Below are 22,086 nucleotides of genomic sequence, written 5' to 3' on the forward strand. Positions count from 1 at the left end.
AGGAAAGAGGGGCGGAGAGGGAGGGAGGAAGAGAGGAGGGAAGGGAGGAAGGAAGGAAGGAAGGAAGGAAGGAAGGAAGGAAGGAAGTCTGCCTGAAAGGAAGAATAGGAAAAAAAAGGAAAGAAGGGCTGAGAGGGAGGGAGGGAGGGAGGAAGGAAGGAAGGAAGGAAGGAAGGAAGGAAGGAAAGATGTCTGCCTGAAAGGAAGAATAGGAAAACAAAGGACAGAAGGGCTGCGAGGGAGGGAGGGAGGGAGGGAGGAAGGAAGGAAGGAAGGAAGGAAGGAAGGAAGGAAGGAAGGAAGGAAGGAAGGAAGTCTGCCTGAAAGGAAGAATAGGAAAACAAAGGACAGAAGGGCTGAGAGGGAGGGAGGAAGGAAGGGAAGAAGGAAGGGAAGAAAGGAAGAGTAAGGAGGTAAAGAAAGAAGGAAGGAAACAGACAAAGGAAGGAGAGGATGCAGTCTCTGTCTCAAACTTTAGTCCATCATACCTGAATAAACAAACTGATTTTATTCCAGATTTTGGTCTAGTTAAATCACATCACTCCATTTCTTCTCCTCCAGACGAGCGTTACCTGTTTTTCTTGGCTTCCCCTTCATCGCTGGATGAGGAAGAGGAGGACTGGGAGCTTCGTCCTTTCTCTGGCTTCCTGTTGAGAAGGAAACAGTTTGATGAGGAAACCAACGGATCCAAAACACCCGTCAGTTCCTCAGCTGCTCCTGCTCACCCTTTGCCCTGCTCCGCCTCTGAGTCAGAGCTGTCTGAAGACGAAGACGAGGATGACGAAGAGGAGGACGATGATGAAGACGAGGAGGATGAAGAGGAGCTGGAGCTGCTGCTCCTGCTGGCCTTCTCCTTCCCGTTCACAGCAGCATCCTTCCTGGTGGCTGTCGGTGACTGCTTCCCTTCGGGACCAGCTGTTGGCTGCCTGCCTTCTGATTGGCTGACGGCCGGCGACCTCCTGATGGCGTCATGAGGCCGGCGCGGGTCGGACGGCGAGCTTCTTCGGCCTGGTGCTGCCGCGGCTCGGGCGGAGTCCCTGGGAGGAGCTTGAGCCGACAAAGATCGACCCGCCGGCTTCCCGTCGTCCGGGAGCGGCCTCTCTCTCTCCGCCAGAGGCTTCACCTCCTTCCTGTCCGGCGGCAGAGAAGGAGACGAGGAAGAGGAGGAGCTGGAGCTGGACGAGGAGGAGGAAGAGGACGACCTTTGGGGCGGGGAGGCGACCTTTGGAGGGGGTCTCTCTGGCTGCCGGCCCCTCTCTCGCTCCCTCTGCCTGTCTGTGGAGGGCGAGCGACTGGCCCGCCGCCGCTGCTGAGGAGACGGAGACCGGCGGAACCTGGAGGCAGAAACGGCAACGTTTCAACATTTCAGGGCGTTGATAAAAAACTAATCTGTTCTTTTCTAAGCTGTGTGACGGACAAACAGGCTGATTTCCTCCATGTCAGTCAAAACGACATCAGTGACTCTCTTCCTACGCAGGAAGGAAACGGCCACAAAACATGAAATATCTTCATTACCTTCATCAGTGCTACGCTCAAATTAAGTTCTCTGAATGTCAATATGTGGATAAAATCTCTAAGGAGGGAATTTAATCCATTAATTTAGAAGAATTTAAATAATCCATAAATTAACAAACGTTAGACTTTGGAACAGTTCTGGGTTCACTTCTGCTAATCAGCTAATAGCAGAGCTAATCTTTCTTTTAGTGATTTAGCGATTTTGCTGACTTTGAAAATGTTTATGTTGTAACAATTCAATTCAAAAATATTTTTTTTGATCCCAAAGGGAAATTAATTGTTGATGTTTTACATTAAATATCTGTGTTTTACACCGACTGGTTTTATTTTTCACATTCGGTTTAGTAACTGAGCCAGGTGAAGGTCGCTGTCATGACAAGCGTACGCCAGCAGGTGTCACTGTTAGCATTCCAGCTAAATACCCTGAAACTCTGATGGTGGAACAGAAAACACATGAACATCTGAGTTCATGTAGAAAAACTGTTCCCTTCTGAAGGTCATTACATTATTTTCCTTTGAGTGTTTATTCAGGAATATCACAGATAAGAAGTGTTGTTTTCCTTAAATTTGGAGGTGAACCACTCTCTACCTTTTGGTGAACATAAACACCAAAAGGTAGATGTCTGTTAATGGAAACATTACAGTGGCTTAATAGCCTATAAAACCAGGTTATAATCTGCTTCATCAAAGTGAAGACAGCAGGTAAGACACATGTGGGGTGTCTCAGGGTTCAGTCCTGGGACCCCTCCTATTTAAATCTATATGCTCCCACCGGTTCAGGTTAAACCAGGAAATAAGAATAGTTACCATGACTACGCAGATGATGCACAGCTCTACAACCCACCCAGTCACTGATCAGATGCTTGGAACAGATAAATGTGTATGAACGTTTCCTTTTAAGCTTGTATTGTTGACGGCATGTTCATAACTTTACTCGCATTACCTGCTGGGGGGACTTGGCCGTCTGAGGATTCTTGACGTGGATCTAGTGCGTCTCCTTGGACTTTTAGGCCTAGATATAGGCCTGGACCCACTGCGTCGTCTTGGGCTTCTGGGCCTAGAACCGCTACGGCGTCTCAGATTTCTCAGCCTGGACCCACTACGCCGCCTCGGACTTCTGGGTCTAGAACCACTGCGTCTTCTCGGAGGACTTCTGGGCCTAGAGCCGTAGCGTCGTCTCGGAGGACTTCTGGGCCTAGATCCACTACGTCTTCTCAGAGGACTTCTGGGCCTAGATCCGCTGCGTCTTCTCAGAGGACTTCTGGGCCTAGATCCGCTGCGTCTTCTCGGAGGACTTCTGGACCGGCTCCTTCTGACTATTCTGTCCCATTCTCGTCCCTTGTCCCTGTCACGGTCTGATGGGAACGGAGGCGGTGACGGTCTTCTGGACCGGGACGGGGGTTCCTGATACTGCCTTGGAGGAGTGCGGGCGGCTGGTGGGATGGTAGCGGTCCTCTGGGCTGGAGAGCGGGGGCTCCTGGCGTTGGGGCTGGCCCTTGTGGTCCTCTTGGAGGCGTCCTTGTCCTTCGCCCTGTCCCCAGCTCTGGCCTCAGGCGGAGAGAACTTCCTGCCTCGGCTGTTTTCGGGTCTTCTGGGTGGGGAGGGAGACGGACTCCGGCTTTCCACCTGCGTGGGGCTGTACCGCTCTTGTCCTTTAGCTTGAGACGGGCGATCCTGGGCGGGATCTCTGAGCGGTGGTCTTTCACGCTCGGGTTTGTCCGGTCCAGGTTCTCGGTGGGGACGCCTGGGTCCGTCGCCTTCAGAACCAGCGGCGTTTTCTTTCCTCCCATTGGCCAGAAACCTTTCAACAGCAGCTCCGATGGCCGACGGCGCACTTTTCCTATGAATGCTTCTATCTTGTTCTGGTGATGCAGTTTTATCTGCGTTATCCTCGTCCTCAGAGGAAGATGAAGAGGAGGAGGAGGAGGACGAAGAGGAGGATGAGGAGCTGTCACTGTCACTATCGCTGCTGCTGCTGCTACTGCTGCTGCTTTCTGTTTGTTTCAGCTTCTCCTCCCGTCTGTTCTCTCTCACTGGGCTCCTCTGCTTCTCCGGAGGTCTGGACCCGTCCCCTCTGCCGTCGGCAGTCGGCCCGCCGTCTTTCCTACGCTTCTCAACACTTTCTTCCTTTTGCTTATTCAAATGCCTGTCTGTCGATCGTTCTTTGTGCGTTTCTTGTCTCCTCTCAATCTGGCTTCCATTGGTGCAGGATGGGGACAAAGTTGGCGATGGGAAATCTCGGGCGCCTGTCATCCTGTCTCCTCTCTGTTGGCGAGGAGACGGTTGTCTCTCTCTATCCTGCCGCTGAGCTTCACCTTTCTTGACGTCCCTTTCATTTCGTCCCCGTGTCTTTGACTGAATGTCCTTCTCACTTGTACGTTCTTTATCTCCACTCCTTCCTCTTCGGGCCCGTTCCTTTTCAGGAGGAGGAGACGGAGATGAAGAGTCATGTCTCGTCGTTCTGTGTTTGTTCCCGTCTTTTTCCCGCTCAGGGACCCTGCTTCTTTCGCCCCTTGTTTCCTGCTGAGGAGGAGGAGGAGTAGGAGAACAGGAAGACGAAGAGGAGGGCTCCCGTCTGATCCTCTGAGGTACTTTCTCCTTCTCTGTGTTTCTGATTTCTCGACTCTTTGACCGCCTCCCCTTCTCATTGTTTCTAGATTGATCTCTTTTGTCCACCTCTACGCTCCTGGAGCGCCTCCTCTTCTCCATCTCTACGCTCCTGGAGCGCCTCCTCTTCTCCATCTCTACGCTCCTGGAGCGCCTCCTCTTCTCCACCTCTACGCTCCTGGAGCGCCTCCTCTTCTCCGTCTCCTGATTCCTGGAGTGCTGTCTTGAGTCCATGTCCATGCTCCTGGTCTGCCCTTTTTCTCGCTCCCTTTGTTTGCTTCTAGATTTTCTTGCTCTCCCCCGATCAACATTTCTGTCTTTCTCTGGAGACGGAGAGGGGGACGAGGAGTCATGTCTCCTTTTGGTCTTCTCCGTCTCCCGGCGTTGCTCTTTCTCCCTCTCAGGATTGGGCCTCCTCTGCATGACAAGGGAAAACATGTTTGAAATCGTCCTTTAGACATTCTCACTCTAAATCACAACGGTACAGTTTTCAATAAGGATGCGTTCACTCTGTAATGGTTCGGCTGTGAGGAGTGAATGCTAAGCTAACTCTGGTCCTCCAAACCTCGGTCTGTTTTCGGTTGAAGTGAACTCTGGTTCGGTTTGTATGTGAACACCAAGCAAACTGGAGACTGCTCCAAAAGCAGGAAGTGGACCACAGAGCAGGGCAATCTGGGTAAATACAACCAAAACAAACACACTAGCCTAGTGCTAGCGGGAAAAGAGACAAAAGAGAAATCCTCCAACCGCTAAAATCTGATGCCTCTAGTTTTGCTTCCATTTTGTGAAGTTGGGTTCAGTGTGTTTTTTTAGAGGTTTTGGTGTCGTTTCCTTCAATAGTCCTTGTTGCAGCGCCCCTACAGGTGAGGAGGGGAACAGGTTGACAAAAAGGGTTTGGTTCGTTTGACTCAGTGCAGTGTGAAAGAGAACTGCACCACCTGAAAATACAGCAAATGTTGTAATTTTGGTCCTGAGTCAAACTGAGTCTACTGGACAATCAGGTGTGAAAACACCCTAAATCTGTCCGCGCTGAATGTAAAAGATAAAAGCTGATTACCCTGACCCTTTCATACAACCCTGAATCTTGAGGATGGCGTTTTCAGGGGAAAACGTACTAAACATTTCTACTCTGAATGTTACTCTAAACCTTATTTCCTTTAGTCAGGAAGCTAGTAAGTACTAGTAAGCTAGTAACACAGAAACGCTGAGTGGAGACGGAGGTATTTCTGGGGGATGAAGGTTCGGGTAGCATAATGGAGAGTTGTTAATGAATCGGTGAACTCTCACCCCGTCGCCCGCCCGACGCTGTGGGCTGCGCTCCTCAGAGCCACGGCGCCTCCTGTCTGGCGACCGCCCCTTTCTGCCTTCTGTGGTTTTTGCGGTTTGGTCCTTTGGATGCGATCTGGATGGAGGTGGAGATCTGCTGCTGTGAACAACAGGAACAAAATGAAACATCAGCTTCTGCCTGTGATTCTGGAAGTTTATAGTACTGGATAAAAGTAAATTATTTTTATTTAAATGGAGTCAGGCTCCCTCACAATCTTAAAAAATTATTGAAATGTTTACAAAATCTTAATTTATTCCAACAAATTTAATTATCCAAAAAACAAATTTATCGATGGATTTATAGATTTATTAAACACTGATATGTTTAAGCCCTTATTTCTGCTAAATGCTTACTATAGCTTTGAGGTAAATCAGTTTCTTATTAAATATTGTAATTTTAGAGTAACTTAACAGCCACAAATGTATCACTAATAATAATACACCTTGAACAGATTTAGTGAAATAAATCAACTTTTCAATAAATTTCTAATTAATTGCGACAGCATCTGTTGTTGTCCAGGCTTTCCGAATGTCTTATACATCAATTCAAAATCAAAAATGCTTTATTCGCCTACAAGGTAAATTAAATCTTGTTGTAACGTTAATTAAATCAAAATAAGTGTTCAATATTTAAATCTCCAAGCAGAATTAAAGATGTGTCAACCAAAGGATTTAGTTTTAAACGGCTCAGAGATCTGATAAGAGTTGTGATCATAATCGTGGTTCTGGATGTTGAGCAGCTGGAAATATCTTTTTCTTCATACCTCTGATTCGTAACCATGGCAACAAGCTATTATTTTCATAACTGCTGATTACCATCTCAGAAACCCAAATAACTGCTGAACTACGACCACAGACGGCTAAATAAAGTTTTTCTGAGCTGAATATGAAGATAACAGCGATGAAGGGCGCTCGGTTCAGACCTGTGATCTGAACTCGAGGAGACGCTTCTGCGCCGACCCGACTTCGATTTCGGAGGACTGGAACTTCCACTCCTTCTTTTCTTCGACACTTTCTGCTTCTCATCTGAGGAACTAAACACAAAGGATGGAAACATTAGAAATCAGTCCACAGATGAGCTCAGAAGACGTTTAAAAAGAGTTGAACAGCAGCTACCTGTCGTCTTCGTCCTCTGATGCCTCCCTGAAACAGAATCACATGAAGCATCAACATGAATATAAGCACAGCAGGAGAGACGTTTTGTTTAAAGGAGGACAATGGAGTTGTACCGTTTCTTTTTCTTCTTTTTGGATTTCTTCTTCTCTTTGCGAGGAGATGAGGACGAACTCTCTGAGCTGCTTCAAAGTCAAACCAGTAAAATCTCAGATGGATCCTCATAATTCTGTCCTTCCTTCTTAACAAATCAGCATCATTTCCTCACCTTTCTCTGTTCTTGTTTTTCTTTTTCTTCTTCCGGCTGCGCTTCTTGGGAGGAGAATCTGAGTCATCTGAATCTTCCACCAAGCTGCCACACAGAGAGACATTATAAACGGCGACTCCTTCAGCAGTGAAATAAATTCACACTGGCTGCGTTTCCATCGACATTTTGACAATAAGTTTCCTCAATAGAAACATGGAAATTTAGAAAAAAAACTCTTGTTTTTTGATCAAACGTTTTGGCGCTGGATGAGGTGTTTGTTTGGCCGTATCAAAATTAGTTTATCTTGCAAAACTGCAATGGAAAGATTTTTTGCCTCATGATCAACAAGTAGTTGGAGGATGATGGTATGACATGTTTTTTACTGACTTATCACATGAACAAACTAATTCACATGTGATTTTAATTGAGTTTTTCTGACATTAGCGGAATATTAGAGTTTGTGGACATTAGTAACAGAAATGCTGCAACATTGTGAGTGCTCCTGCTCACATGTATTTCTGCTGCTGCAGTTTCTCCCGCTCCAGACGTTCCTGCTCCCGCTTCTCTTTCTCCTTTTCCTTGCGGTCAGCGTGGAAGGACGACCCGTCCACGTAGTCGCTGGAGATGCCGAAAGCGGCACGAAGACGGTCGTTCTTCTGCTGGTTGGCTGCAGCCAGGGCGTGTGTTTCTGTCACACTGGAAGGACAAGAAATCAGTCAGTAAAAGAACAAATCAGAATCTGTATCTGTGCAGCAAAAAACTCTCATTTGATATTGTTGTTATTGCCAAAATGTCACAGTTTCTTCTTAATATATTAGAAAACATTCTGATTCCATCTAATGAAAGACTACGAGTCCATTATTCTTTTGGAAAAATATATTATTGTTATTAAGCCAAACATATTTTAGAATTACAGTCTAAAAGTTAAACCATTTCATCTGAGCAGAAAACATTGTTTTAGGGAGACTCTAGCTGGACTTGGAGGTTTTTCTTGTTATTTTCCTTCAGGTTCCTACAGAGATGGCTTCCAACATGAACACAGCCTGTGCATGACGCATGCTTTAGTTTTGTGCTCACGTTGGTTTCTGAGCGGCAGCGGGAGGCGGCTCCTCCTTCTCCTGCAGCATCATGCGGAAACTGTTCACCTTCTCCTCGATCTCCTCGGCCGAATATCTGAGCAAGAGAAGAAACAGCAGTCAGATCGTCAGTATACAGAACAAGAATTAAATTTTTTACATTTCAAATCACAAATCTAAAAAGACTTGCTTTTTTAAAGATCAAATTAGAGCAATAAATAGAAAAGCAGGAAATATTGCTAAAAATCGTCAGTAAAAGCTTTTTTCTTCACCCTTGCTCCTCCATCATGTCCTGCAGCTCAGCGCATTTGACCTCCAGCTGCCTCTTGCGCTGGTGCTCCAGGATGTCGGCGTTGGGCTGCCGGTTCAGCTGACTCTCCAGCCGCTCGCGGTCCTTCTCGTCGCGCTCGCCTCCGCGCTCGTCTCGGGGCCTTTTGACCCGCAGGCTCGACAGGTTGCGCTGCACGTAGCCATTGGTGCCGCTGCCCCGAGGAGTCGTCAGGCCAATACCATTGTACATGGCTCTGGAAGGATCAAACGTTATGATTGAACCGATAATGCTGTAAGCATTCAGACAGAAAGTTATTCATTTTTAAATCTACTCACACTCTTCTCTAGTGAAATAACAATACATGACTGTAATAAAGGGTATAAATCAGCTTGTTTGGTTTTAATCTGTCATCAGAACAAACTGGTCCAAACAGGGATTAAAAATATGATGTTAGTCTCTTTAAGTACCCAAATACAAGAATTCAACTTGTGTGACATGTGAGATGATTAATTAGCAAGGTCAAAGTCTGGGTCCAATCAAAACTAAAAGATAAGTTCTGAAATGCCAGAAAAATTTGTGATAATTGTGACTATTATTTAATTTGAATGATGAGTAGTTTTTGTTGCCGTTTTTAGTTATAAAAATACCAAATTCTCTACCAAAACTGACACTGATTGGCTAAATGAAATAAGCCAATCAGTTTTACGCTACAAGTAAAACGACATTTAATCCAACCAAACAAAAAGGCAGCACATTCACCAAGGAATGTGTCTGATGAAGGAGCCACTGATGTTTTTTAAAATAAGTAATTTTTGTGTCTGTCACTGGTTTAATTCAGTAGTTTATGTTTTAATCTTCACACAATTTAAAAAAAAAAGATTCATCTCCCTGGCAGATTTAAGGTGATATTTTAATCTTACCAACATCTTAAATGTCTAGAAACAATATTAGTGTCTTATTGCGGTCCGGCCAGAGTCCTGATTAGTTTCTGATCCAGGAAGTAAAGATTAGGGTGAAGTTTTCCAGAATCAGAGATTTATGATTTGCTGTAAACGATGCGTCATCAAAAATACAAGGGGAAAAATACAAAATCCATTTAAGAAATTACTAAAAGGCCTTTGATTGTTGTAATAAAAATAAATGCTTTTTCATTCATTATTAAAAAAAACCACATTTTTAAAATGTAAATTAAAAACAGCTTTTCCTACAGAAATAGCATCCCTTTTATATAGTCTTAATATCTTTTTGGAGATGTACGTTTCATTTTTAATCAGAAACAAACTCATTGATACAATAAAAGTGTCTTAAAATTTAATTCTGAGTCAGACTGTACATAATCCAAGTATAATTTTTAAAAATTACACTTATTTTTTTGTTCTGTCAGATAAGATAATTTACTTTGATTTCTGAAAATGTTGCTAACAAACCTATTATCATCACAGCTTGTGTTTAAGGTTTTTCCTAATCCTATACTATATTTGTATTAAAATAATCACCTCACATCACATTTATTGATCCCCATCAGTTCCACCAAAAAAGTTCCACCAAATTTTTCCAAGGGCCACATTTTGTTTTCCCAGCAAACAAAATTGTTAAAAGAAATCTGATATTTTACGAATGATTAACAATGTTGTCTTTAACGCAGACCACTATGATACACAGTGCCCAGACATTCAACAGTGTAATTGTCCTTCATAAACTGCAGTTGAAAGGTTTCTGCTCCTCATAAAGGAACACCTCCACCAATCCAGAACACAATAATTCCGGGAGACATTTTGTTGACAGCTTCTTTCTTCGATCTGGGCCTCCAGATAGTAAAATGCTGAGGATATTTCAGTCTTTCTGGCCTTTTTTAAAACGAACACTGTCACCATAAATTTATATTTTTGGTCAGAAAAAACGGTTATATTTGTCGCGCTTTGGCACGTGCGTCAAATTAGGCCCGTCGAAGCTAGTTTTCATGAACGTTAATAAAAATCATGAGAATCCAAATAAAATCGACATTTAACTCATCATATATATTATCCTTAACGAATGATTGTCTAGACAGTTAATTAACTATTACGTTTAGGATATATTTAGCTCTGTTAAGAAAGAGGCCTTCTTATTACCAGCTAAGCTAGCTAACGTAATCATTACGTACCAGCAATCTTTCTCCAGGAGAAACCTTAGCAAGATGGCTCGTTAAAGAGTCTGGTATTTGATAACTTCCCGTAGAGCCACTCAGCAACACTAATCTTAACGACAACCGTTTGAGTAAAAGTGTGGCAAAATAAAAGAAATGCTGCTAGCTTCAGCTAACAGGTTCGCTTTGCAACTACAGGATGAAATCCGTCTACGTCACACGTATGTTCGCACGTTTAAACTGCGGCGTTCAGGTACTGGAGGAAAGGAGAGCTCTTCTCTTGTTTGTAATTTAAAAAATAATGATTGATGCAACAAATTTTCTCAATATTCAACTTGATCAATAACCCTGATGAATAGGCTGTGCCAGAGGTCTTGTTGAAATATGAGATTATATATACGATCTTAAGAGTCAATATCACCTATATACTATGTATAACAAAGAACTTGTTTAATCTTAATTAATATTATTACATTATTATTACTAATTTGAAAAAATAATTAATTTATACCAGGGAAAATACATTTTATCATGACTCTTATCTAAGTATCATCAAAGAGTTGTTGTGGATGGTGATGCTGTGAGCACTAGATAGTAAGGATTTTCAATAGCAGTCAGTCTGGCCTCTGACTGAATACTGTTGCTGCATGACAGTTTCATAACTGTCATGACATGCTAACAGCTCGATATCTGGGCAGCAGGGGTGATATTCCACTGTAGCATATTTTGGATTTCACCATAATTTGTTGGCAACCGGTCCTCTTTAAATCTCTCTCTCACCATACGGTTAGAAAGATGGATGGAAGGAAGAGATGGTTTCAACTTCCTCCTTCTCTCTGCTCTTTGGTCCTACTCTACATCCAGAAAGCCTTCTTTTCAACTCTGGGATTTGGGGTCATAGTTCATTACTATTTGAGCTTATGGGATCCTAATCAGCTGCACAAAGTTGTAAACTACATGATAATATGTCATAACAACTGTCTAAGAGTGAGAAAGTAACTGCAAATATTCTTTCAGTTGCACAGCATCCAGAGCCAGAGAGAATAATTGTCCAAACATGCAACACATCAATCAAAAACTATGAACAAAATTCTTCAGAACTAACATAACAACGCTTCGCCAAACTGCTGCCCCCATAAGCGGCACAATTACAATTTTATCTCACAAAAACTAAGCAGTGTATCATAATTATTAGGTAAATATATTTTATTTTCCATCTAATTGTCAGAAAAGCAATTTATATATGTATATATAAAAAATGTGGTTGTAGTTCAAAAAAAGTTTTACATGCGAAAGAACCACGGTTGATCTTGTTTCCTGGATTTAGACCAGTAAAACTTCATATCCCAGAATGCACCAAGAGGAGGGTGTGACGCAGTCAAATAAAAATTCCCTGCGTCAGTCGTCGACCGTTAGAGACGCTGCAGTAGCAGGTGGAGGGTGTTGTAATCTGTCGTCCTGCGGGTCGTTTCTCTGGAAAAGAACCTGATTAAGTTAAGCTCACAGAACCGAACCGAACCCTTCAGTGAAAATGGCTGAAAGCGACAACAAAAGCGCAAATCTTTTAGTAAGTATGATGGGCCTTTTTTTTTAAGATCGGCTCTGATTGATCTGGGAGCGTTAGCATAGTTAGCCGAAGCTACTGCTAATCTCTGTTCTCCCGCTGCGGAGGCTGGTGGTGAGTTTGTGCAACTGGTTTGAATTATGACACAGTTTTTTTAGAGACACTTAAATAAACATTAGACTCTAATCATTATCTTTAAGCTACCCACCACATCGCTTCCGCGGGTTTTGGCCGCAGCTAGCGTGAGGAAGCTCGGAGGGTTTATCTTCAGCGCGTTCATCCTCTCGGAAACGTTACAGATTCAGTTTGACGACCTTTGTCTCGGTTTGATCGGTTCAAATCAGATTGGTTTAGTTTGTTCAGACATCATTTCCCCGGTTTGATTTCTGCTACGTCTTGTGAAAGATTTTTTTTTTCATATATAGCTGCTTATCTTTGTGAAGGCCCTCACATCCAGGAGCACCAACTTAAAAACAGCTCTAACCCCCATTTAGTACTAATCAGTTTAGTCGTACACCATTTTTATTTAATTTAATAAATTAATTAAAAAGCCATGTTTAACTGTTTTTAAATATTATGCCTGGATTTTTAGTAGGCTGTTTTTATAATATTCCTATAGCTTAATTTAAGAAAATTATTTTCCATCTAATTGCTTTGTTTCAAGAAGGATTCCTTTAGCGTATCCTTAATGGGTGCAAGACCAGGGTAGAACTGAACAAAGATCTGGAGACTGCAATAAGACCTTGGTTCCAATAAGTAGCAGATGAACCTGCACATTTTCCTGAGTGGTCTATGTAATCCCTGACCTATGACCCCAATCTAGGAGAAGTTGAAAAGGAGGCTTCATGGATGCAGAGAGAGAAGGAGGAAGTTCAATCTCTTTAATTACTCCCAATAGAGAAGGATCATATGCTCTGTGGCCAGACTGAGGTTTAAAGTGTCAAAAGAAATGAGGTGGATGAGCAGAGCTGCTTAAAACTGATGGAGTCAGGTATTATTGAGCTGAATAAAACTGTTTGTAAGCTAAACTGAGCTTATCATTGTAACTCTGAGCATGGCTTTCTGTCGAAAATTGGATTGAAATTTGTTAGATGATTTATTTATTTTTTTCCCTGAATGCAGCTTACAGAGGATCATTTAAATAGGTCAGGAGTCTGTTAGCAACTGGAGGAAGGTTGAAGGTTTGGCTGAATAAAACCATTTAAAGACTGATGTTATTTAGTAATTCAAAAGGTGGAAATAATTTTGTAGAGCGGGGTTTCCCAACCTTGGTCCCAGGAATGCCGCCCTGCGTGATGAAGAGCGTTCTCTGCTGTAACACACCTGATTCAGACGAAGGAAATGCAGCAGCAGCCGGTTGATCAGGTGAAATCAGGTGTGCTGACTCAAGGAAACGCCTAAAACATGCAGCGATGGGACGTTCCTGTCATTTAATGCAGAGATGCATTTCCTACATTTAGTTGTTTTGTTTCATGGAAAAGAAAATGTAACTTACATCAAACCAATAAAAGAGGGAAAATTTTCCTGTTTGATCAGGAACACAAAGAGCCAGAAAGTTGAGTGGAAGGAAAAAGGTTCACAAGCAGCAGGATTAAGTGGTTGACTGGTTCTGGCCCACGTCTCTGCGATAAAATCCTGCGGTATTAAGTTTAGATTAATGGAATAAATGTTTTAATTTGAGTTGAACCTGAATTGCATGTTACTAAAGTTCAGTGTGTATGTGTGTGTGTGCGCGCGCGCGCGCAGGCTCAGGAAACGGCCCAGCTGGAGGAGCAGCTCCAGGGCTGGAGGGAGGTGATCCTAGCCGGAGATCGGGTTCTGCGCTGGGAGAAGCCCTGGTTCCCTGGAGCTCTGGTTGGTGTGACCACCGTGGTTTTCCTGTGAGTCCGCTTCACATCGCAGCGTTACCCAGACGACGTTAACAAGTCTTAAACTATCTGAATGCGAATGTTACATGACTAAATGGTCTATAATTTCTCAGTTTTACACTTGGAGATGTTTAAACCCGTATAAATGTTTGTACATCCTGCCTGCATGGCGTCTGCTTGTCTCACTGTGTTCTGAGTTTAAACAGCTCCGATTTGGTTTAGTTTAGGTTTTTGTTTCCGTTTCCATCATTTTTTAACTAACTGCACAGTTAGAGGTCCACCTTTGTGTGTAAGCAGAGCAGGCATCTAAAAATGTCTGTCATCCTGTCTGCTACACAGAGAGAATGTTTTGGTTGTAAAATGTTTTTGCGTTTGCTTCCTTTGAGCTGCTGACTGATTCTGACTTTGCTCTTTTTAGTTCCTGCTTCTGGTTTCTCAGCTGAACTGAAGAAAATGTAAAGTTCTTGTTTAAAGGAGTGTCATTTATTCCAGGCTGGGCTTGATCTTCAGTTTCCTTCATTTATCAGTTTATTTAACAAGAAGTTCCTGTTTTATTCTCTGAGTTTGATCATCAGCAGCAGATCAATAACAGGAAGCTGAAGCGTCGACTCCATTAGCGCCCTTCAGGCTGAGCCGCCTGATGACGACTTCCTGTTTGCTCTGCAGGCTGATTTACTACCTGGACCCGTCGGTGCTGACTGGACTGTCCTGCGCCGTCATGCTGCTCTGCCTGGCTGATTACTTTGTTCCCACCGTCGCTCTCAAAGTGTTCGGCTCCAATAAGTGGTAAGAGCTCACGCTGCTTCCCAACCAGAGGACATTTTGTTCTCTAGAAGTTTCCTCACTTTCGGATTTAAATGTTCTAGCCTGTAAAAAACTGGGTCAAAGTCCTCATAAAAGCACCAGTAAGAAAGCTGAAGTTCAGAATTGTTGATTTTAGTTTCAGTTCTGCTGCGTTTACTGCTGTGACCTTAAAGCAGCCCACAGTCTCCCTGGGCTTTGACTAGACTCCAGCTGGGTGGCGGTGTGTATTAACGGCTGAAAACAAGACGACCGACTCAGGATAGAGTTTCATTCTGCTGGACCTTCATCTTCCAGCTGTCGTCCCGAGCCTGATGATCCTCTTAATCAATCAAACTTGTTGCTATAGCAACAGAAATGAACACTGGAAGTAAAAGACTGTAATCTGACTGTTAATAAAAACCCAAGATCCAGTTTATTAGAAAATTAGAATAAAAGCTAATTAAACGTGGGGCGACTGAATGGTACTGATGCGTACTGTTTAGTGCTTTCATTGGTCTGGGCTCCTTTTGCATGAATTACTGCATCAATGTGGCAATAAATAAATTTCACACATGCTCATCTTTTTATCATGTTTTCCTTCCACTACACCACGTGTCAAACTCGAGGCCCGCCGTAGCTCTCTGTTGTTTTCATGATTTTGCAACAAAGTTAAAGTCACACAAAATAGACAGATCCTTGCAGTCTGATGTGAAACTGAGTTGATTGCAAATTTTCAGCAAAAATTGTGAAAAACATTGGGTGTAAGTGATGCCAACTCCCACCTGCAGGTGGCAGTATCTCTTCCTGCTGCTGACTTGATGTCGTTATAATCGATGATCGATACAAAAAGTCACATTTACTGTCAGAGGTGCAAATATTTCTAAATTAGCTTCACAAAATCTGTAACTTTTGTGAAGTTACACAAGTTTGAGTTGCTTTGATAAACTTCTGATGATGGAGTGAAACGCGGAGCTGCAGCGGCGGGTCGCGGGGAAGACGAGCCGCCGGCCCGGTTCTGGTTCCTCTGGGCTCATCTCCAACCGGGACTGAAATAGAAATGCTGGCTCAGCAGAAATAAAGAGCGCTGAGATTTTCTCACCCGAGAAGGAAACTGAAGAAGTCAACAGTTCACACCTGAATATGGAACAAGTTTGGCTTTTTAATATGAGGATAATAAAGATTTAGGAGCAGTTTTTCTGGAATCGCACTGAAAGTTTTCGTACTTGAATGTATTTTTGAAGTTGCTGCTGTGTAATTTGAGCTCCGGTTTGTGTGCAGGACCACGGAGCAGCAGCAGCGTTTCCATGAGATCTGCAACAACCTGGTGAGGAGCGAGCACCGCGTCGTTGGCTGGTGGAAGCGTCTCTGCGCCCTGAAAGAGGAGAAACCCAAAGTGGTTCGTTTTTACTCCGTTTGTCGCCCTGACAGCTGTGTGCTCTGTTGTAGCACATCGACGAGCCTTTTCTGGGTTTCAGATAAAAATATCAGCTGACTCGACTCAGCTGCTCCACTTTGCTCAAACTGGGTTACACGCTGCAGGAACTGGGTTGATTCACTTCAGCCTCCAGGTGATGGCTAATCGTGAACCTGGCAGTTTGAGCTGCTCATACAGAACCTGATTAGACGGAGGAGGGTTTGATGAAGTGGTTTCAGCCCAAGATGCACCGATCTGCTTTTTTCACTTCTGATGCTGATATCTGAGGTCTGGTGTTGACAGAAAAACAGCTGAACTGACTTTAAACAGGCAGAAATGTCCTGAATTACACATTTATTATTTAACTCTGCAGCAGCACAACACACCAAACACTGCTAGCTTCACTAGCTTGGCCACACAAGTAAAAATCACACAACTTTAATTTGTTAAATTGGGAGTTAAACAGCCAGTATAACTTAAACTGACAAGTAACAGGTTGACTATTTTGGTCAAACATGCAAGAATAAACTGCTACAAACCTTCTTACAAATGGTTCATAAAGTAGGAATTTTAAGTATAATATAAATAATAAAGCCTGATGTTGTATAATTGGACTGAATAGATCTGCCCTGATGTATCAGGCTCATTGATCCCTGATCTATAACTGTTTTATTGGTCTGGTTTTGGTGCCTCTCAGTGTCTGTATGATACTGTTTTCTCTCTGCAGTACTTTGCCTCGGTGATCAGCGGCCTGCTGGCGGTGGCCTGGATCGGACAGCAGGTCCACAACCTCTTCCTCACCTACCTGATCGGTAAGACTGCCCCCATGTGGCCACTGGCCTCTGCATCAAGCTGCTGATTTCTGCTGAACCAGGTTCATCTGCCCTGCTGAAGTCTCTGTGTAACTCTGAGTCTGTATTACCTGCCAGGCTGCTGCTCAGGATTAAAAAGCCTTGTGATAAATGATGATCGTACCTTCCAGTAACTGTGATGCGTCATCAGCTGCATGCGCTCAGGCATGCTGGGTTTGAGTTCAGACACGACTGCCGTCTGACACTTCTAAGAATAATAAGCTGAATGATTATAGTTTTCTCCTGTTGCTGCAGCAGCTGCCATTACACGACTGACTGCTAAAACCTGGTTTACGTTTTTTAACTCAGTTTTAAGAAATGAGGAAAATCCCCAGAAATCATCAGATCTTTCTCACTGACAGACATCACACCTGATGCTGATGGTGTTTGTAAATTGACTTTTGAGAGAAGGTGTAGACAATAAGATTTTTTTCTTTCATTCAAACATTTTGCTTGTTGTTTTTAAACTAATTGAATGAAATAAATCTCTATCATGTGACACACATGCTCCACTTTTATTAATCGAGTCAGGAAAATGACAAAGATGCAAAGAATCTTAACAGGGACAAAATGTTTTACTATGGTCAACATTACGACAGCTAGATAAAAAGATCCCAGGTTTTAATTTAAAGAAAATGATGAGGTAGTAGGTCAGTGATGCCAGCTTGACTTGGACATTAACATGTTCCTGCTGTTCAGTTTGATGTCTTTCCGTTCATTTGGCACTAAAATAAGGCGACCTACGCTCTGACCGATCATCAGCAGGGCAGATGATTAAATCAGGTAATCTACCGCTTATTAATAGGTTATTACCTATTAATAACATAAAGTGAACATCAAGCCAGAAAACCTGAAAGTGTATCAGATGGTTCTGCTTGGGGTCGTATTTCCTGTTCTCTGTGGGTGAAATTTGTACATTTTTGGCATTAATGTTCCCTATGTGGTTGAACGTCATCTCTGCTCTTTTGGCTAGTTTTTGTGAGAGATTCCTACTCATTGGAACAGTTTGGGTTTTGTTGACATGAGTCAATGAAAAGTAATGGAGCCGCTAGCTATAGCGGCTAATGGAGCCACTAGCTCCTCCATACACCAGCTCCTGTTAGTGGGGATGTAAATACTTAAGGAAATGTGTTGATGTTTTGTACTGTCTGCAGTGAGCTTTCTGCAGCTGCTGCCGGGTCTGAACCAGCATGGCTTCATCTCCAAGTACACCGCCATGGCCAAGAGGGAGATCAACAAGCTGCTCAAGCAAAAGGAGAAGAAGAACCAGTAGAGGAAGTGTGCAAAATGGAGAGAAGAGAAGAAGAAAGTTTGTAGAAAAGAAAAAGCAAAAACCAGAAGTTTGTGTCTGAGCAAAAAGCACTTTGTTTCCACACATCGGATAAGTTTAATTTCTTCACACTTCCCACCGTGTGACATTCAACCGTCATCACCCTTCCACAGGCACCATGACGTTAATCACGTGTGAAAAATCCTTTTTTCATAGATCAGCTGTGCTTTGTTTCACAGTCAGCAATGCTTTAAGCCATTCCCTCGGATTAGACGGAGACTACTGAGCAGTTCACTCATTGCTGCATATTTTAACCTGTTTATTCACAGTAATTCTTTCAGGGGGGCTTAGTTGGGGTAAAATGGCAGAATATGAACGTTTTTATGTTTGTGCTTTGTTGCTTTATATTTGAACACAGTGCTGAAAACTAACTGGATTTAAAGCTGAGCTAATCAGGAGAGGAGCTGCCTGGAGATGGAGGTTCTGCTGTATCTGCTGGATGAAAACGGATCGGATGATGCTTTTAAAACCACAGAGATGTGACGTTAAGGGGGGTCTCTGTTGAAGACTGTCCTGTCTTGTTAGACATTTCTTTTCTTATTTATGTGTTTGATCTCTTTTCTGTTCTCATTTCATTGTCTTTGTGAGATCCCAGCAATCAATAAAGTTTGATTTTAAATGACTGGTGGCTTCTGAGGCTCATCCTGAAATGTTTTGAATGGTAGCTCAAAGCAGCAACGTCTGAGGAATCCTTTCATTTTTCCTTATCGTCGTGAACTCATCCACTTGGCATTAATCTGAAAAGCAGCGATGGCGGTTTCTCTGGAGGAGCTGGAGAGTTGCCTACGCTCAACATTTAATGCAATTTTTGCAACTTTTCTGCAAATCTAAACCTTTGTTCAAAGCTGCCAAAATTCATGATTATATTCTGTATAAATTTAGACCAGTCAGTCTGTTCCATCTTTTTCTGATTTCAGAAACTTTTCTGCTGGTTCCTGTTGCAGATTTCTACCACATGTCTGACAGCAGGAGTTGTTTCCCTGCAGGGCTGCTTTTAATTTCTTTACATTCTCAAAGTGAAGATCTGCCAAACAAAACCTAAAGAGACATGTTACTGCTGAACAAAGGTCATGGGGGGAATACTTAGTTTTATGGATGTTTTTTAATTTGATGAAACTGCATGAAATATGAGTCTGCTTAAATATAATATTTTTGCATAAAGTGCATGTGGTTGCTTGGCAACAGAAAACAGGAAAAAACATTTGCATATAAGATCTCAGTGAATCACTTATCTACTGACCTGAAAGATTCCCATTTTGCTCCTGTGTTGAATGCAGGAGCAAAATGGAAATATGTGGGTAAAACATTTTTATGTTTAACAATGGTTATACTTTATACTGTTCATATGCTTGCAATGGATAAAATATGAACCATAAATGTGAACCTGTTTTATTTTTTCCTAATTCCTTCCCTATTTGTTTCACTTCTTTCTTCTTTTACTCCCACCATCTTCCTTGTGTTCATCCTTGTCCTCCTTTTCATTGTGTTCGTACTATTTTCTACATTTTCTACTCTTACCCACAACCTTCCTTCCAGTTTCAGTTACAGAAAATTTTCCATTTTAAAGTGAACTCAAAACACTGGAGACTCTAGAAAAAGTAGGGAAAAGAAGGAAATTGCATGAAATCTGACTAAGGTCACATCTACAATTCAATGATATTTACATGAGAAAATAAATTAGAAGAAATTAGTTTAATTTTACGAAAAACAAAGTTCAGAAAAAACTAACAAAACTTAATCGGTGTATGGTTCGTTCTTTGTTTTTTTCGTTTCAAAATATGTTTTTTTTGTTTTTAAAACAAGTAAATCCAGGATTTACTTCCTGGATTTTTTCTGTGAAGAACCCAGAGAGGGCCCATGTGAAATAAAGTATACTTTATTAGTATATTTCAAACATACTTAAATTTGTGAAAGTACACTTTAAGTATACTACGTATTAAATATACTACCTATAAGTATATCTGAAGTAAACTAAAAGTATACTTGTACCAATTTCGAAATTAGAACTTTAAACACACTTAAACATAATTGTACCAAAATACACTTTTAATATATTAAATAAAAGTATACTTTAAGTGAACAAAATATATATTTGCCCAAGTGTAAATATACACTTGTTCAAGTATATTTAAAATATAATTTGTGTATATTTTAAAATATATGCTCAAAATAGAATTTTTTAAAATTCACTTAACACTACTTTAGATTATTATTTTCAGTATGTCTTAAATTTCATCTCAGTGTAAATTTTAGGCTAATAAAGTATGCCTTAATTTTCTTTATTTAACCAGGTGAACCCAGTTGAGATCCAGATTTCATTTTCAAGAGGGACCTGGGCAGAAGTCTGCATCACGCAGCAACCTGATTACAAAATAAAACTAATACATATGCAGAAGTATGTCTTTTAGGCACCTTTAAAGTGTGTTTAATGTAATATGTAGGCATACTTTTTAAGTACCTAAAAAGTATGAATTTTGAAGTGCCTTAATAATATTTTACTATTTACTAAAATTGCATACAATAAAAAATGATAATCATGATGTAATTTCTAAGAAAGTACCCAATCCATTTTCAGATGTGTGATGTAAAACCTTATAATCAACGGCATTAGCTCCAGTTCACACTCCAGACCAGATGGTGGCGGTATTGCACACTTTCATTAAAAAAAAAAAAAAAAAAACCGCCATAAAGACTAGATAAAACTTGAACGCAGAGAAGATAATAGACGCTGTTTAAATTCGCCATTTTTACTCGCATAATATTGCCTTAAAAGTAGAGAGGGCCTTGACAATAATTACTAATTTTGGTAAATTCAAGCTGGTGACGTTTTAGTCCGAGTTAGACGGAAACTCAACGGGACAACAACCGATGGAAATGAAATGTGGGTCACAAAAGGAGCCCGGAGGGATGAAGGATGCTAACGTGTTGCTAGCTGATGGTAAGTTTGCTTATTAATTATCTTCATTTAATTATAAACAGTGAAGTAAAGATTTATAACTTACGTTGGTTTCATAAATAATTATTTTATCAATGTTATTGTGACTTGTATGATTATTACTATAGCAATCATTCAGCTTCACGTTATAACTGCATGGAGGCTGTTTGTTGCGACATACTTTTATTCATAAACTGAACCTGGTTTTAATTAAGCTCCATAAGACAGAGAGACTTTGATATTGTGAGGTTGTTATAACTCGTTCATTAATGTTTTTATCTTCAACATATGTTTGCAAGCAAATGAAAGGAAGCAGAGATTCAGGTGTTGGGAAACTAAAGACTTTCTGTCTCAGAAGAGGCTCTGGCTCCACCAGATCACCAACCAGCTCTGAGGATGAACCTCGACATAGTCTTCATGGTGTAAGTATTTTTTGTTTTGTTTTGTTTTAATGAGGAGCTAGCTACATTTTCAACAACAAAAACGGGTGTGTTACCAACACCAAGTGCTTAATAAACATGATTTGGTCTAAAGATAACTGGACAGAATTTTTCCCCTTGTTAATCTAACATTTCTCTTTCATGCATTTTATTCATTGTTGGCTTTCAGGGCCCTGTGATGGACTGGTGACCTGTCTAGGGTGAACCTCTGCCTCTCATCTGATGACTGCTGGAGATGGGCACCACCTGCCCCCCTTGCTACTCTGCAAGGATCAGCGTGTTCAGATCATGGATGGAAAGTTTTTAAGGTAGTTTGTCTCCCCTAAGTCCACACTTAAAACAGCTTCATAGTTAATGACAACATCAACTGACTCTATGATATTGCTGACTATTTTTATCTACTTCTAACATAAACAGACAAAGAAGACACCCAGAAATGTTTTTCCACCCCAGGCATCTGGTCCCAATAATCATCAGTTCTGATGATGTCACATACATGGCAAGTCCACAACGTCTTAAAATTGTAAGTCTTATTTTTTTCTGTGCCGTTTTTCTGTACTCTTTAAAATACAAATGCTTTCTCTGTTTAATTGCTCTATTGTTCTTTTTTGCAGGTTTCTG

The 22,086-nt window shown here is 41.7% G+C and overlaps 2 protein-coding genes and 1 long non-coding RNA gene across 7 annotated transcripts in view; 1 reads left to right on the forward strand and 2 right to left on the reverse strand.

Annotated features, from left to right (window-relative positions):
* Positions 1-10,516, reverse strand: part of srrm2 (serine/arginine repetitive matrix 2) — a 14,360-nt gene extending 3,844 nt beyond the window's left edge. The window contains exons 1-13 of one of the 4 annotated variants that reach the window (XM_015050777.1): positions 10,299-10,516; positions 8,157-8,408; positions 7,886-7,981; positions 7,319-7,504; positions 6,830-6,913; positions 6,678-6,746; positions 6,565-6,591; positions 6,372-6,482; positions 5,410-5,548; positions 4,310-4,539; positions 2,459-4,276; positions 726-1,334; positions 573-647 (exon numbers count right to left, since the gene is read on the reverse strand). In XM_015050777.1, coding sequence (XP_014906263.1) covers positions 573-647; positions 726-1,334; positions 2,459-4,276; positions 4,310-4,539; positions 5,410-5,548; positions 6,372-6,482; positions 6,565-6,591; positions 6,678-6,746; positions 6,830-6,913; positions 7,319-7,504; positions 7,886-7,981; positions 8,157-8,404 — 3,692 coding nt within the window. In that variant the 5' untranslated portion in view covers positions 8,405-8,408; positions 10,299-10,516. Of the gene's footprint in view, positions 1-572; positions 648-725; positions 1,335-2,458; positions 4,540-5,409; positions 5,549-6,371; positions 6,483-6,564; positions 6,592-6,677; positions 6,747-6,829; positions 6,914-7,318; positions 7,505-7,885; positions 7,982-8,156; positions 8,409-10,298 lie in introns of all 4 variants that reach the window. The other 3 variants (XM_015050775.1, XM_015050776.1, XM_015050774.1) reach the window with 3 other exon arrangements.
* LOC106958724 (uncharacterized) lies at positions 4,927-5,403 on the reverse strand. The gene is made up of 2 exons (XR_001427203.1): positions 5,243-5,403; positions 4,927-5,205 (listed from the first exon to the last, which is right to left on the reverse strand). It is a non-coding gene; the product is annotated as an uncharacterized LOC106958724 (long non-coding RNA).
* Positions 10,517-11,678: 1,162 nt separating the features above from the next.
* On the forward strand, positions 11,679-18,713 carry arl6ip1 (ARL6 interacting reticulophagy regulator 1). Of its 2 annotated transcripts, XM_015050779.1 has the most exons (7): positions 11,679-11,847; positions 13,591-13,724; positions 14,379-14,498; positions 15,774-15,891; positions 16,637-16,721; positions 17,915-18,038; positions 18,449-18,713. In XM_015050779.1, the coding sequence occupies exons 1-6, from the start codon at positions 11,812-11,814 to the stop codon at positions 18,031-18,033; spliced, it is 612 nt and encodes a 203-aa protein (XP_014906265.1). In that variant the 5' UTR covers positions 11,679-11,811; the 3' UTR covers positions 18,034-18,038; positions 18,449-18,713. The 2 variants fall into 2 exon arrangements, with proteins under 2 accessions (XP_014906265.1, XP_014906264.1); XM_015050778.1 differs by having other exon boundaries at positions 11,680-11,847; positions 17,915-18,713.
* Positions 18,714-22,086: the final 3,373 nt, after the last annotated feature.

The sequence above is a fragment of the Poecilia latipinna genome, unplaced genomic scaffold (genome assembly GCF_001443285.1).
Source record: "Poecilia latipinna isolate Pla-1442-1.1 unplaced genomic scaffold, P_latipinna-1.0 Scaffold1009, whole genome shotgun sequence".
NCBI classification, from domain to species: Eukaryota; Metazoa; Chordata; class Actinopteri; order Cyprinodontiformes; family Poeciliidae; genus Poecilia; species Poecilia latipinna.